General features: G+C 36.8%; 1 protein-coding gene across 1 annotated transcript; it reads right to left on the bottom strand.

Annotated features, from left to right (window-relative positions):
- Positions 1 to 290: 290 nt before the first annotated feature.
- Positions 291 to 10,985, bottom strand: LOC127466192 (consortin-like). Its single transcript, XM_051776789.1, has 3 exons — positions 9,878 to 10,985; positions 2,901 to 3,036; positions 291 to 1,257 (listed from the first exon to the last, which is right to left on the bottom strand). Exons 1-3 carry the CDS (start codon positions 10,835 to 10,837, stop codon positions 1,052 to 1,054), a joined length of 1,302 nt encoding a protein of 433 aa, XP_051632749.1. The 5' UTR covers positions 10,838 to 10,985; the 3' UTR covers positions 291 to 1,051.
- Between the last annotated feature and the right edge of the window lie 2,579 nt (positions 10,986 to 13,564).

Here is a 13,564-nt window from a genome sequence, read left to right as displayed (position 1 = left end):
GATCTACACTCTTTCCCTACACGACGCTCTTCCGATCTAACATGCATTCGTTGAGAGAGGCTGCAGCCCCACAGTTCTGTGATTCTGTGCACTCATTTGGGATGAATCAGACATGAGCCCTAATTGCAATAAATATTCATAGACAAAGGCAAGGATCATTATTCCCCATTTATGGAGGAGAAATTGAGGCACAAAGTGATTACTCAAAGTCAGTGACACGGCTGGACAGAAAAGCCAGTTAACCCCACACCTTCTACCAGGTGCTTTAAAATTGGCCAAAGACACTTGACTATTTAATATGAATAATTTACTAAACATCTTACTTTTGTTTCTGTGTTTAGTGAAACTAATGATTTCTTTTTTAACCCTCCATTTCTAAATCAACCCATACAATACTGAGAGTAGAGGTCCAGGAAATTTAGTGAAATCTGCCAGCAGATTTATCCCACTCATGATATTCACTGTAAGCTATAGATACAGGGTCAGCCTGGTAATCACCAAATGAGGGCTCCGTGAATGTTGCTGCAGTCTTCTCACTCCACCAAATAATTACATGGCTCACCAGGAGAAAAAATATGGAGAAAAACAGTAAGACTTAGAAGAAAAATAACGTTTCCATAAAACACAGACTTATTGCATGATAGCTGGAGGCAACACCTTTGCACAAACAGCTGTAAATTAAAGCTGTCCTTTTGCTAAGCTTCCAGAGATTGCTTACACAATGTGTGGCAATGGGAGAGAATATAGAAGATAGTTAATTTTCTTCTTTCTTCTTCACTTGCTCAAGTTGATGAAAAGTGACTTGCCTACTCTCAAAAGGATGAAGGTATGCTCCCATACCACACTGCTACAATTGTGAACAGATGTGAACATTTTGCCACCTGATTGCTAAACTAAAATTTTCTTGATTTCTAAGTAAAAGTGAAAGTATATCAACAAATACACATCACCCGCAGGTGGCAAGTGTTAGAGAACTTGAAATCACGATTTTTTTCTACCCTCTCCAGTAACCATTGGTGAGCTCTTGATGTGCTGTCCCTGCTCATTTCAACTATGAGAAGGGTATCCAGTGTTTAAGTTCTTCCATACGCTGCAATATCTGTGTATAATAGAAATCCATGTTGGCAGCAAAATCAGTACACACAGGGGATTCCATGTCACCAAAGGTACAGTACAACGCAGTTCCTCCAATGCTAAGGAAAACAGTTGCTATGCACAGCAGGATCAGCAAAATACAGGAGCCACCAGATACTTCATCTGTAAATAAGAGCAGAAAAGGTGAAAAAGGATGACATACAAAGCAATACAAACACATGCGAGAAAATCTGAGAAAAGTTTTTACCACGAATGGGTCAGAAGGTAAACACACTTAATAATGCTCAAAATACAGAGCAGTAATTGTATGTTTCTCAGCCTTTTCAGAAACCTAATTATACAGCTTCGTTTCTGCAGTCTGTGTACCTGTCCTTGCTCATATCACTTGTGGACTCATTCCACACAGAAGCAAAATGCACTCACCTATGAGAATGCCACACAGCCAAAGCCTTCCTTCATGGAAATAGTTGAAATGAAATGAAAGCTTTGAAACTAAAACAAATAGAAACACTCTTGCTTAATTTGTAATGACACTGACTGTGCTACCATGAACTGCTTGTGTTTCCTCTCACATTTTGGCTGTAAGGATAGAGACAAAACCTTCAGGGTAATGTGAAGGGTTATTTTACATTTCAGTTATTCTCTGCTACCTCTTTCCATGATTGTTTATTACAGAGTAAGAGCAATACCAGAGGTTGCAGAGATGCTGCTACATCCTCACAACCTCATAATTTTACTTTGGGGTCAGATTACTTTGGTACTCTGCATGTAAAAACATCTGCATCTTCTGTTAGATTGATGTGGCTCTACGAAAATTTCTGAACTCCACTCTACATCAGGGAGAAGAAACAGTGCAAAAGAAGAAAAAAAGAAGAAAGATTCATGTGCTTTTTTGTGCGTGTTTGAAATCAGATTTGAAATAATAGCAATAGTAGTATAAAACAACTTTCCTTTTGAATCACTAAATCCTTGGGGAAAAAATCATAGAAGAAACTCTAATTGAAATTTTATTTAAAACATAAATACTTTAAAAATAATTTCAAGGAAAAGATGGGATACGCTCTCTTTTAGGTTGTGAATGTTTTAGACATGCTTAATGCACTATTAAGCACTAATTAATACCATTTAGTGGCTGGCATACACGGTAGATATAGAAAGTACTATCATTAGCAACCAAAAGTATTTTTCTTAATATCTCTTTAGTTTGAATAATAGAGAGCTTAAACTCCAAGAAAAGCAGAACAAAATAACATACTGTATTTCTCATGAGGCTATTCAGCCCATCAAAAAGGTGGTAGGGTGTAAAGCCAAATTTAATGATGGCTAGCAAATATGTATGGATATTAAATTATAAAGCAAGGTTAAAATCCTGGTCTACTAGAAAGGGTTGGAAAGCTACTGGTGGAAGAAGGACAACACATTGTTTCTTCTGCATCCCTCTTTACCCACAGGGTAAACGGATTTATGGAGAAAGCCTACACCTCCCACCCTCTAAGCAATAAACATTAATGAAAGAACTTCCATTAGCTGCCACTTGCAAATTATTCAGTCAGATGAAAAAAATTGGGACTTCATTCTCAGACAAGCTTTAAAATGGAAGTGTGCTTATTGTATCCTTCTGTAGTCTTGTTACCCAAATCTGGTAGAGATTAATAATCTTTGATCAATCACCTTTACTTATTAATTAAGTTGAAAAAAACCAAGACAGTATGTTCAATGAATGCCTGCTTTGCTCTTGTGAACAAAAAGATCGGCATCATTTGCACCTCAAGAGTGCAACCCATGAATTAACAGCTTTAAATTACCTTGATCCAATGTGTCTTCCATTTCTTGGAATCGCACTCTTCTCTTTGTTTGTCTTTGCTGGACTTGAGAAATCGTTTTACCGTCTCTGTCATCTCTCTTCTTTAGTATAGACACCAATCCTTCCGCTGGAGCAATCTATCAGGAAAGTCAGTGAGTGGCACAACAGATGTGAGAAACTGAAGCATGAGCTCTATTTAACAAGGACTTAGGGAAGAAATGAGCTAAACGGTTAATAAATGTTTTCCACTCTACTTTTCTTAAAAATTGCAGCACTTGTGAAACCTCCTTCTTGAAAACATCAATTCCTTAACACACAGGACAGCTGCAGTATCATTCCACTGTTCACTGACACTGTTTGCCCTTAAGTGTTACCAAAGTTAAATATACACACATTTACTATTTGGATCATCCTTTGTGTTCACTGCAACAGTTCCTTTGTAAGCTCACATGGGTTGGGGCAGTGATGAGGCAGATTTGTGTCAAAAACACTATCATCAGAGGGCAATAAGAAGTCAATGACACACTGCTGCTGCCTCTCCAAAGATATAATCCTGCAGAGACCATCAAATACTTATTGCAAGATTAATTTTCCAGCACTGCAATTGGTTCCCCAGAGTGGACAAGCAGCTACAGTGGAGCTACAAAACCAAATAGAGAGAACAACAGGGAAAAAGAAAGCTTCAGTGCTCTGGATAGATTCCAGCTCCACATTGTAATAAGCTCTCTGGATACAGCAGCAGTTCAAAAATCCTCCTCTACAGGCTGGTCATCCAAACAGCTTGCACTAACAGCAATACAGTCAACAAGTCAATAAACCATAACTTCTCTTTTGTTTGCTATAGCATTTGGACTAGTTGCAAGAGTATATGCTAAGCCATACTAGCATGAATGAGCAGTCTGTAACTTCCTAGTTATCAGAGAAATGAAAGTAGGTGAAGTATCAGGAGACAAATGCTTTCCTAAGCAAGTAGTTCCCGCTGGGCTAGAAATAAAAAGAAATTAAAATAAGAAGCATGTTTAGACATGCTCTTTTTTTATCTTGTGAGCATCTTTAACTTAAAAAAAACCTTAATAATTTCTTCCTAGAACTTAGTAGGGCTTTTTAAAACTCATTCTGTAGATCAGCAATAACATTTGTTAAATTGAAAAGTAATATGTATTCATTTGTGCCACAGATGAAACATCACATTTACAACTGAGTTTGCAACTCCTCTATAAGGAGATGACCCCAAATGCCTATAATTTTCACAAATACTCAAAAAACCCCAGCTTTCCAAGTAACACCGTAGTTGCAGAAAACTGACTGCTTAACTCTACCTGTAAGAGAATTAAGTTAGAAGAGCACCCATAAAAACTTGTTTGCATTGCAATTCCAAGAGCTGTAGAAAAACTGAAAAAAAAGTGACTTCATAACTTATGCCCTTAAACATGCTTCATGCTATGAGCTTATATAATGCATTGATGCCTGCTGTAGTAAGAGAGATGGTGGACTGAACACAGCAAGAGGCAGAGCACAATCCAACAGGCACCAACTTTGGCATTTGCAACATTTTAACTGAAAAATTCGGCAATTACACATTCAAGTCTGTAGTCTGGCAGTACTTTGTAGCCCTCAAACCGACAAATGAGGTTACCCTGCACAACTTACAGAGCTGGATACTGTGGGTGTATGCCTACATGTCTAATAATTTCTCCCAAAATTCCAACTGAGAGGATAAAATTGATCTCTGCCACACTACCACTTTTGATACCCACTTTCCTTTTTGATTATCTTCTCAAGAGCTTGAATGGATTATTTAATGAATATTTAGCGAAAGTGTGGAGGTGGCGGAAATAAAGTCAGTCAACATACAGAGGACCAGTATTTGGCACAAATAAACCAAAAATAATGATCTGCAAGAGTCTCATCACAACAGATAAGCACACTGAGCTGAGGTTTCAACTGGCAATGTCAAATTAGCCTTGCAGACCCACTACAAAAATTTAAGAGGCCAGCAGGAAAAGTAACACTCAAACTTCCTTGTTGTGACAATGAAGGGGGATCATGTAAGAGTGCTTTAATTTGACTTATTTATTTGGGAGGGTGGAGATGAAATGATGTCCTTTAGAAGAGTAGATTATTTTAAGCTTCTGCTTACATCATTACTTTCATAAAGAGGATCAATGGCTCCTCCCACACCACCCACACAGCAGGCTAGCTGTCGCCTGGCACGCTTGTTCCCAAGTGGCTCGGACTGCACTAGGTGGGAATGTCACCCAGGGACAGCAGGGCATTCATACCAGTCTGCCCTAAGACTAGACGTGGCGGTCTAGTCGTCATTTCAAACTGAGGCACTTCATTTTGTCTGTTGGCTCATGGTAGTGTCTGAATTACTGTGTCACAAACTCGGTCTTCTCCAAGCTTAAAACCAGAGGACTATCCTTGACAGGATTATGTGGAAATGTGTTTCAGTGATTACAGTTACATAAAAGGCTTGTGGAGGAAAGTCTTGCTACAATGAGGTTCATTTACTTTTCCTGTCAGCCTACATGGCTATGTTTCAGGATTTACTTTAAATGTATAAAGAACTAATTGACACAGCACAGGTTCCTCTATTCTGAACATTTTCTTTTGCTCAGAAAAGGAGAGCAAGTGCTTTTGATTTTGCAATAAACAGAGCATGGTTAGTGTTACTCTCCTACCCCAGCAAAAACCATAGGCTGTATTTTGAAAAATGGCCCCTTTACATGATATGTACTTCACACCTAGAATACAATCATAGAATATTCTGAGTTGGAAGGTACCCACAAGGATCATCAAATTCCAGCTCTTGGCCTTGCACAGGACCATCCCCAAGAGTCTCACCATGTGACTGAGAGCATTGTCCAAACGCTTCTTGTACTCTGTCAGGGTTGGTGCTGTGGCCACTTCCCTGGGGAGCCTGTTCCAGTGCCCAACCACCCTCTGGGTGAAGCACTTTTTCCTCATATCTAACCCAAACCTCCTCTGACTCAGCTTCATGCCATAAATATACTTCATCTGCCTTTGAATTTCATGAGTCATGTAATTAAGGTTTTTTTGTTTTGTTCTGCAATATACAAAGTGATTATATTAGATCCATCTCCCATTAATTAAACATCCAAAGAGAGGGACTTAGCTGCCACACAAGACGAAGTTTTAAATCCCAGTCTTTAGGAGGCAGGAGGAATTTAAAAAGACAGAGTATATTATGTAAATTGAAGTTAACAAGGGAACTGTGGTTAATACAGTTGACCACAAATCAAGCTTCTTCTTGACTTGAACTTGTAGGCTTGCACAAGACTGCACTGAAAACATCTCTTACATGAAAGAACTGCATAAAGGACCTATTGAAACATAAGATATGTTCTTAATTCTAAGCTAGATAATTAACAAAAGATGGTCTTGGAGCATCTGTGTAACTGAGCTTACTCTCTCAGCTCTGCTGGCCTTCACAAAATCTTCTGACTTTTATAATTACTGTACAGAAACTGAAAATGGCATATGGGTGTGTGGTGGCATTTTGACCAACAGTAAAAAGGAAAGCAGCAATGACTGTTGGTTTATTGAAACTCTTTTAAATATTTTAGCTTTTTGCTTTTTACCACCATTAACAGAAAGTAATTCTGCTTCAATGAAAAGTTTTACACTTTTTGGACAAAGTTTAATAACCAGGTTGCAAAATTAGAAAAAATAAGCTTTCTTTAAACTACCTGTCTCTTCTCTGTTTAAAACAGCATTTGCTAATAAAATATTAAAAAGCTTCTTACACTGTACATATTTTCAAAAAATATGATGTATACATTTATATATTTATAAACATACTGGACAAAACTAGTAAGGCCTTGTGCTTCAAGCTCTTAGAGAAAACAGATTGCACCTCACTATTAGAATTATTTGTACCATATAGATACAAATAAAAACCCCAAAAGGGAAGCACTGCAAACTGGGAACTAGAAAAAAAAGTTCACTGTATAAAGTATTTTGGTCTGAATGCAGAGAACTACTCAAGAAGCTGTTTTGTTTGTGTATTCTCCTGTGGACTGTATTCCTTTTTCAGCTACTTGGCAAAGGACTACAGTTTCATTACTAGCAAAAGCAGATTTTTTAAAGCAGTAATCCACAACCGTATGACAAACTGACAAAAACCAAGACTATCCTGGGTTACAATAAAACCAGCAGACAAACCCTTTTGCTAACAAAATAAATTTAATACATGAATAATTTGAGTTGAAAAGGAGCTAACTTAGCAGATTCAGTATTCATACCACAGTAACAGATTTTAACTATTCTTTCGGCTGATATACTTGCCATGAAAGTACCAGGGCTCCTTTACACAGCAACAAATAGCTCAGATACCATGTAAGCATTTCAAGCAGAAGTGTAGTTCTTGCAAACTCAAAACTACAGGACTCAAGCTATAAAAGAGAACAGGGAATCCAAAACATTTTCTCCAAACCTAGTACAGACAGGTGGAGACTTCATTTCTTGGTGTATAAACAGTGCCAACCAAAAGTTGTATGTTGTGGTTGACAATTTCTTTATCTTTGCTTCATGAAAATAAATTTCAAATTATAATTTTCTAATCAGAAAAAGCAGTAGGATTTTACTCATTTCCCTAATTGTCACTCACATAAAAAGTTTGTGTTATAAATTTTTACTTTATACAGCAAAATGAAACTTACATTATTAAGGTCACAATTTGTTTCACTGTTGCTGTGTCATTTCACGCTCATAGAAATGATAGCAAAGATATCTAAGAAGAGGCTATACACTTCTGATATCTGTTGCTGTCAACTGCTGACTGTGCTTCAAAGCTCCTTGTAAGCTGTATGAATCTTGTTTCTATAAAATGACAGTGATTTTCCATCATTTGCACGTTGTTTTACATGGTTTGTATTAGTGATGAAATACGCAGTATAAGGGACTGTACAATATGCAAAGTACTATTTGACTTTTGCAGTTATTTAAAGTCAGAGTCAGAATTTGGTGGATTTTCACTCTTGGAATGAGTTATTGTAAATGACAGACTAAAAGCAAGTGACAAACTATCTAAATTAGAAAACTAGAGGAGATGATTCTTGGATCTCAATATGAGGTCAAACAAGACTTCCTAACTGTAAATACATGCACAAGTATTTACCTTTCCCATTATCAATAAATTAGTATTACACGTCCATTGAAGAACATTAATGAAATTTTGTTCTACCATATCATTTTTGTATCTAGGTTGTTTCAAAATTATCTTTACTTCTGCCTTCCATTCTAATTTGTTTGTGGCAGGTTTGTAAATATTCACTCCATGACAAGTTTTATCACAGTCAAATTGATTTTTTTTTTCTTTTTTACTGCCACATTGGTACATTTCATGTGACTCATTTCATTCATGAGGCTACCAATGCATTTTCTAAATATTTCATTAACAGTTACTGTATGAAAACAGTTATCTTCTTAGGTTGCCATAGTCTGAACAATGCAATTTCAATGGCTTCAAAAGGACAAGAAAGGAAGAAGTCTTACAGCTGGTTACAAAGATCAGTCTGCTTGTCAAAACATCAGTGTGATCTTATTTTAGCACTAAAACAAAATCAACGAACACAAGTTAACAATGCTGCTTTCTCAGGGGTGGCAAACTCTTTTAATGTGTCTCCCAGGAAAGCTGTAGGTGCTCACCACTTCTGAAATGAAACCCCAAGGCTAGTGATGGGTGGTAAGATTAATTGGAAAAACAAAATATAAGAGTATAATGAAACAGTACAAGCTGGTGTGCTGTCCTTAACTCACCCTGCTGCATCTAAAAATTTCATGTATTGCAGAACAACCCCAGGTGCTGCATATTACAAACTTTAACTGTTATTGAAGTTAATCTTTCTTCTCTTTTCCAATTTAAACCCATTGCCTCACACACAACTCAGGCTTTTTGTTAAGAATGATTCAAATGGACTCCCACCAGTGCAGCCAACATTAAGCCTTATATGGCCAGAAAAACTCGAGGTACTTTTTCCTCTGCAGAGACTCAACTCTGCCATCAGAGTACTGGCAGTCCCAGCATCAGAGGAGCAAACTAGAAATGAAACTAGATTCCCAGCAAAGCATCATCACTGGTCACAGAGACAATTAATAAGTCTTTTGCTAAGCCCATATACATGTATAACAGAAGAGTAATTTAAACATCATCCCTCAGCATTAGATTTCTTTTGAGCTCACTGAAAGTTCAACATTTTAACAGAGGTGTACTGTTCTATATCACATAGATAAATTGTAAATTAATCCTATTGTGACTATTTTTAAATTGCTCTTAAGGTCCCATGGATGCAAAATCAGAAAAGAAATAAAGCAAAGATGCCGTCATGCACTTTCCAAAAAAGTCCCAAAGCAATAAATCTTCTCTATTTTCAGAAGAGCAACCTAGCTTGTGAAGCACTCACTCTTGTCATGGCCTATCAGCAGTGCTTCAGAAAGGTGGGTTCAGGATCAGAAGCTTTCTTAGCTTTGGTTGAACAACAAAGCTATCTAAACTTGGCAAAATTAGAAGCCCATATAAAGAATTTATACATATGTAGTTCTCACCTCTACAGAATAGGCATAAAAAAGAAAATTTTGTTTTTTGAATAGAAATGAATCACATTACATCATAGGCATTATGTACATCTCTGACATGAAACTTGATTTAACAGGAATTATGAGAACACCTCCTAACAGTCTCTGTCAGAATAAAAAAGTTAAAAAACACCAGCTGTTCATACTCATATGTAAAAATCAATCTAATTTTTAGAAACACTGTGTGGTGCTGCTCAAGAAGGAGACAAACAGGCAAAACCAAACTTTTTTCTCTGAATAACTCAGAACAATTAAATATGTATAGATTTCAGATTTGAAAGTGATATATTAAGGAATATTTAACACATTTTGAAGTTGGAAATATCAAAAATATTTTGAGACAAACATGAAAGATTTTATAGAATTCATAATCTTTACCTCAGCAATCTCTATCCTTCTTGCAAGTTCATCAAGAGAAGAAAAGCTGTCATCTAGTGATAAAGTTTCCAGTGAGTTATAAGATGCTCGTTCGGGTGAAATATCTGGAACAGTGTCTGAGTCCTCTTGGTTTTCTAAGATTGATTCCTCAGTGTCTATTATGTTACCATTTAAAAATCTGAGAAATAAATCTTCTTGTTCTTCATTATTTACCTTCTCCTCCTGTCCTGCTGCTCTCTGTATTTCCTTGCACACCTGTGAATGGGCAGTACTCTCATGCTCAGACACTTTATGGCACCCAGAGCATACATCTGATGCAGTTCTGTCCCGTGAAGACTTTTCATCATCGTCATCAGGCTGTATCTGTTGCTGCTTTAAATCATTATTTTCAAGCTGGGCACTAGCAATTTCTGAAGAGCCAGCAGCATGTTTTGATCTGAGCAGATTTCTATCAGCTTGCACATCTTTATCAGAAGGAACCAAATCAGTAGGCATATAGTCACCATCTGTTAAAACTGAAGCATCTACCATTGGCTCAAGAGGGAGTTTCACTCCAGGCTCCCCAGTCCCTTCTGTTTTTTCTGCATCCTTTGAGAGCTGTCTTTCTCTCAGCTGCAAATTGTTATCTTTACCGGCATCCCCAGATGATAAACAGCCCGAAGAAGGCCTGCCCACTGTCCCTGTGGACTGGGTGTGTGGCTCTAATGTTGATTCAGCACTGCAGTGCTGCTCCTCCATGTGGTCCTTTCCTGCAGCTACCCAAAGACTTCCTGCCTCTATCTGTCTCTCAGTTTTGTTTTCATCTGGGGAAACAGTGCTCAGCTGTTTATCTTCTTTCTTTGGTCCAATGCCAGGACAAGTTTCAGTACCTAAGTGCAATAGGAAAAACAGTTTCAGAGTTTTTAAATGATTCAAAGCATCAGCCCAGGGGGGAAAGAGTATACTGTGATTTGATAACATTGTAACCTAATGCTTCAAAATGCACTCCCATAAAGGGTAGGTATTTTATGCACAAGTCAGAATAACATTTATTAGTAGTCTCTGACTCCTGATTCAGAAGAAAAAAAAAGTATCTGCAAACATTCTTGCAGGCAAAGCACATGACTCACTGCCCTTCTGACAAGAGTTACTCCCTATATGTATGTAAATATCTTTCTGAACAGCCCCTTTTCTTCTAAAGGATATTTTATGTGAGTGCTTCTCATGAAGGTCTGGAATTCAGACAAATGCACTTAATTACAGAAAACTATTTTGATTCTGGTGTATCTGTTGCACAGGGAGATATCTGATTTTCCTTTAAAGAAGCTGAAATAATGCTAATTTAATAAATATTAAATTTGCAGGTCACTAGCTCCTTTGGTTAATGCTAAATGAAATATCCATTATTTAATGTCCCATAAAGTATAGCGTAAAAAATGCTGCTTTTTGGATACATAAGTTAGTTTACATATTAAAAATGCAATTTGTTTCAGCTTATTTCTGTATTCCCATTTACAATACATATGAAAATTATTTTTTCTTATCTAAAATTTCAGAGAGAAACATGAGGAATTTTGCATAGCTTGTGAATTCATCTACTTCTGACATGATCTGCTGATGAAGGAGTAGATGGTTAGCCCAAGTTGTCAATAAAATCACTAGATATTAGCCATTACAAGAAGCTCAAAGCCAAACTCCATTCTAGGCTTATGAAGAGAGAAAGGGATGTTAAGAATTAGAATAAAAAAGTAAACTAGCTATGACAGAAACTGCCTTTTATTCCATACTTGAATAAAAACTAAGTTACGACTATGTTATAATAGGACTACTGTTACAGTAATAGTAATAACCTCAAAGAACAAATTAATACCTCTAGAAAACACTTGTTTGCATTTTTTGTTCATAGCAAAGAGCAGAAAGGTTTTATGATCAGATTAAGGAAAATATCAAACAATGCACTTATTAACTGTATGAGTTCTTACAAGAACAACTCAAGATCTCTACGCAAATTTTATCCTTCCTCCCTTGTTAAAACCTCACTTAAAATCTGAGGAATTTCCTGAATTTGTCACATGAAATAGGGTCACATTCATTAAAACAAATGTTTGCATTAATTCATTGTATTGAACAATTTTATTAAATTCCAAACTATCCCCCTTTAAATGGATAATGAAATACAAGGTAGTACAGAAAAGACAGGCTTGGAAATTGAAAAAGAGAATATCCAAGCAAACCAAAACATGGAAAAAATATCAGAATGATGTTAACAGATAGAAAGGGTACAAGGAACCTAACTTCTGTAAAGCACTGAAAGAAGAAATAGGTGTGACACAGAGTCTTTTTGAAAATTAGACACAGATGAGTTGACAGCTCAAGGGATTTGTAACGGGATACTGAGCCCTTCACATATAGGTCATGAGTTCAAACACAGCCTGGATTATTGGTACAAGATTTTGTTACCATCTGTCAATTTTTCCTAGTGGATACATCCCATTACAACAGGCATCTTTGTTGGCAGCCCCAACTGTAACAAAGATTAAATGGAATTGGAAATTAAATCAAACTCTTTACTGTGAAAGGTGGCCCCTTGAGCTCAGGGCTCTGTTCCTAAGAAAGTAATAAATGATCCTAGCACTGTTATCTAACCACAGATGTACAGGAACTGAGATGCAATTATCATTGTTACATTCCACATCAAGTTTTCAGCAGTGTTCAGTATTTTTTTTACACCTACTTCAGACAACCTCTTCCCACTACAAACTAAAGGCAAGTTAAGACAAATACTCGAACACTTAATTAGAAAAGATGCCTTTGCTTACTAAGTTAAATGAAGACATACCCACCCGTGGCAGTAATTTTTAGCTGACTGATAGAAATACAACAAAGTGTCTACTGAAAATTTTTTAGCAACAAAAAAACTTATGGTAATTTAAGAAATGCTTTTTCCCCTAACTGAGTTGCTTTAAAATAAACACTTGCTTTGTTCATCCCAGAAACCCACAGCCACCACTTTATCCTGTTAATCCAAGACAATCTAGCAGACAGAGTACTGATCTACAGTAATCTACCAATAGAGAATTCACACTTATCCATCTCTGCAATTCTTGCCAACTGATACCAAATCCCATAGAACCTGAAAGAAAACAGGGTATAAGGGATTCCTCCCCACCTTGGAAACAGGTCTATATGTACACACTGCAAACTTATGTTAAGGGGTTTATTAAATTCTATTAAATTCAGTATTTCATGAGAAAAGTTTTCATGAAACACATTAATTTATCTTTAGTTTACACTAAGGCTATTAAGGCTTTCAGTCAGAAAGGGAAGAAATTCATGGGTACAGGATGTATCAAGCCTCATCTTTTAATATACACACACATAGCTGTAAGGGCCCAGTTCTCTCTGCTGGAAGACTCAGAGTGAAAATCTGTCAGAAAGGAAAATGTAGTAGAACAGACCATTCACAACCTTTGCTCAGAAGGGCAGAAAACTAATTCAGTGACTGTCCTGGGAACCCTGACTGGCTGACTAATATAAAGCTGTTTCTCGGTCACTGTATCCCCACGATACAGGAATTGTGAATTCTTAGGATCAACTGCCTACAGAGCCTCAAACTAAGTTCCCAAATGTCTTCAGTAAGTTAATGCAGTAATTTTTGCTTTAGATTACTAAAGAAAATTTATTTTACTTCAAAGATGCTACCATAGT

The sequence above is a fragment of the Manacus candei genome, unplaced genomic scaffold (assembly GCF_025592945.1).
Source record: "Manacus candei isolate 608988 ecotype Guabito, Panama unplaced genomic scaffold, ASM2559294v1 h1tg000638l, whole genome shotgun sequence".
In the NCBI taxonomy this organism is placed as follows: domain Eukaryota; kingdom Metazoa; phylum Chordata; class Aves; order Passeriformes; family Pipridae; genus Manacus; species Manacus candei.
The sequence above is the reverse complement of the archived record's forward strand: the minus strand, read 5'-3'. Positions and strand labels throughout refer to the sequence as shown.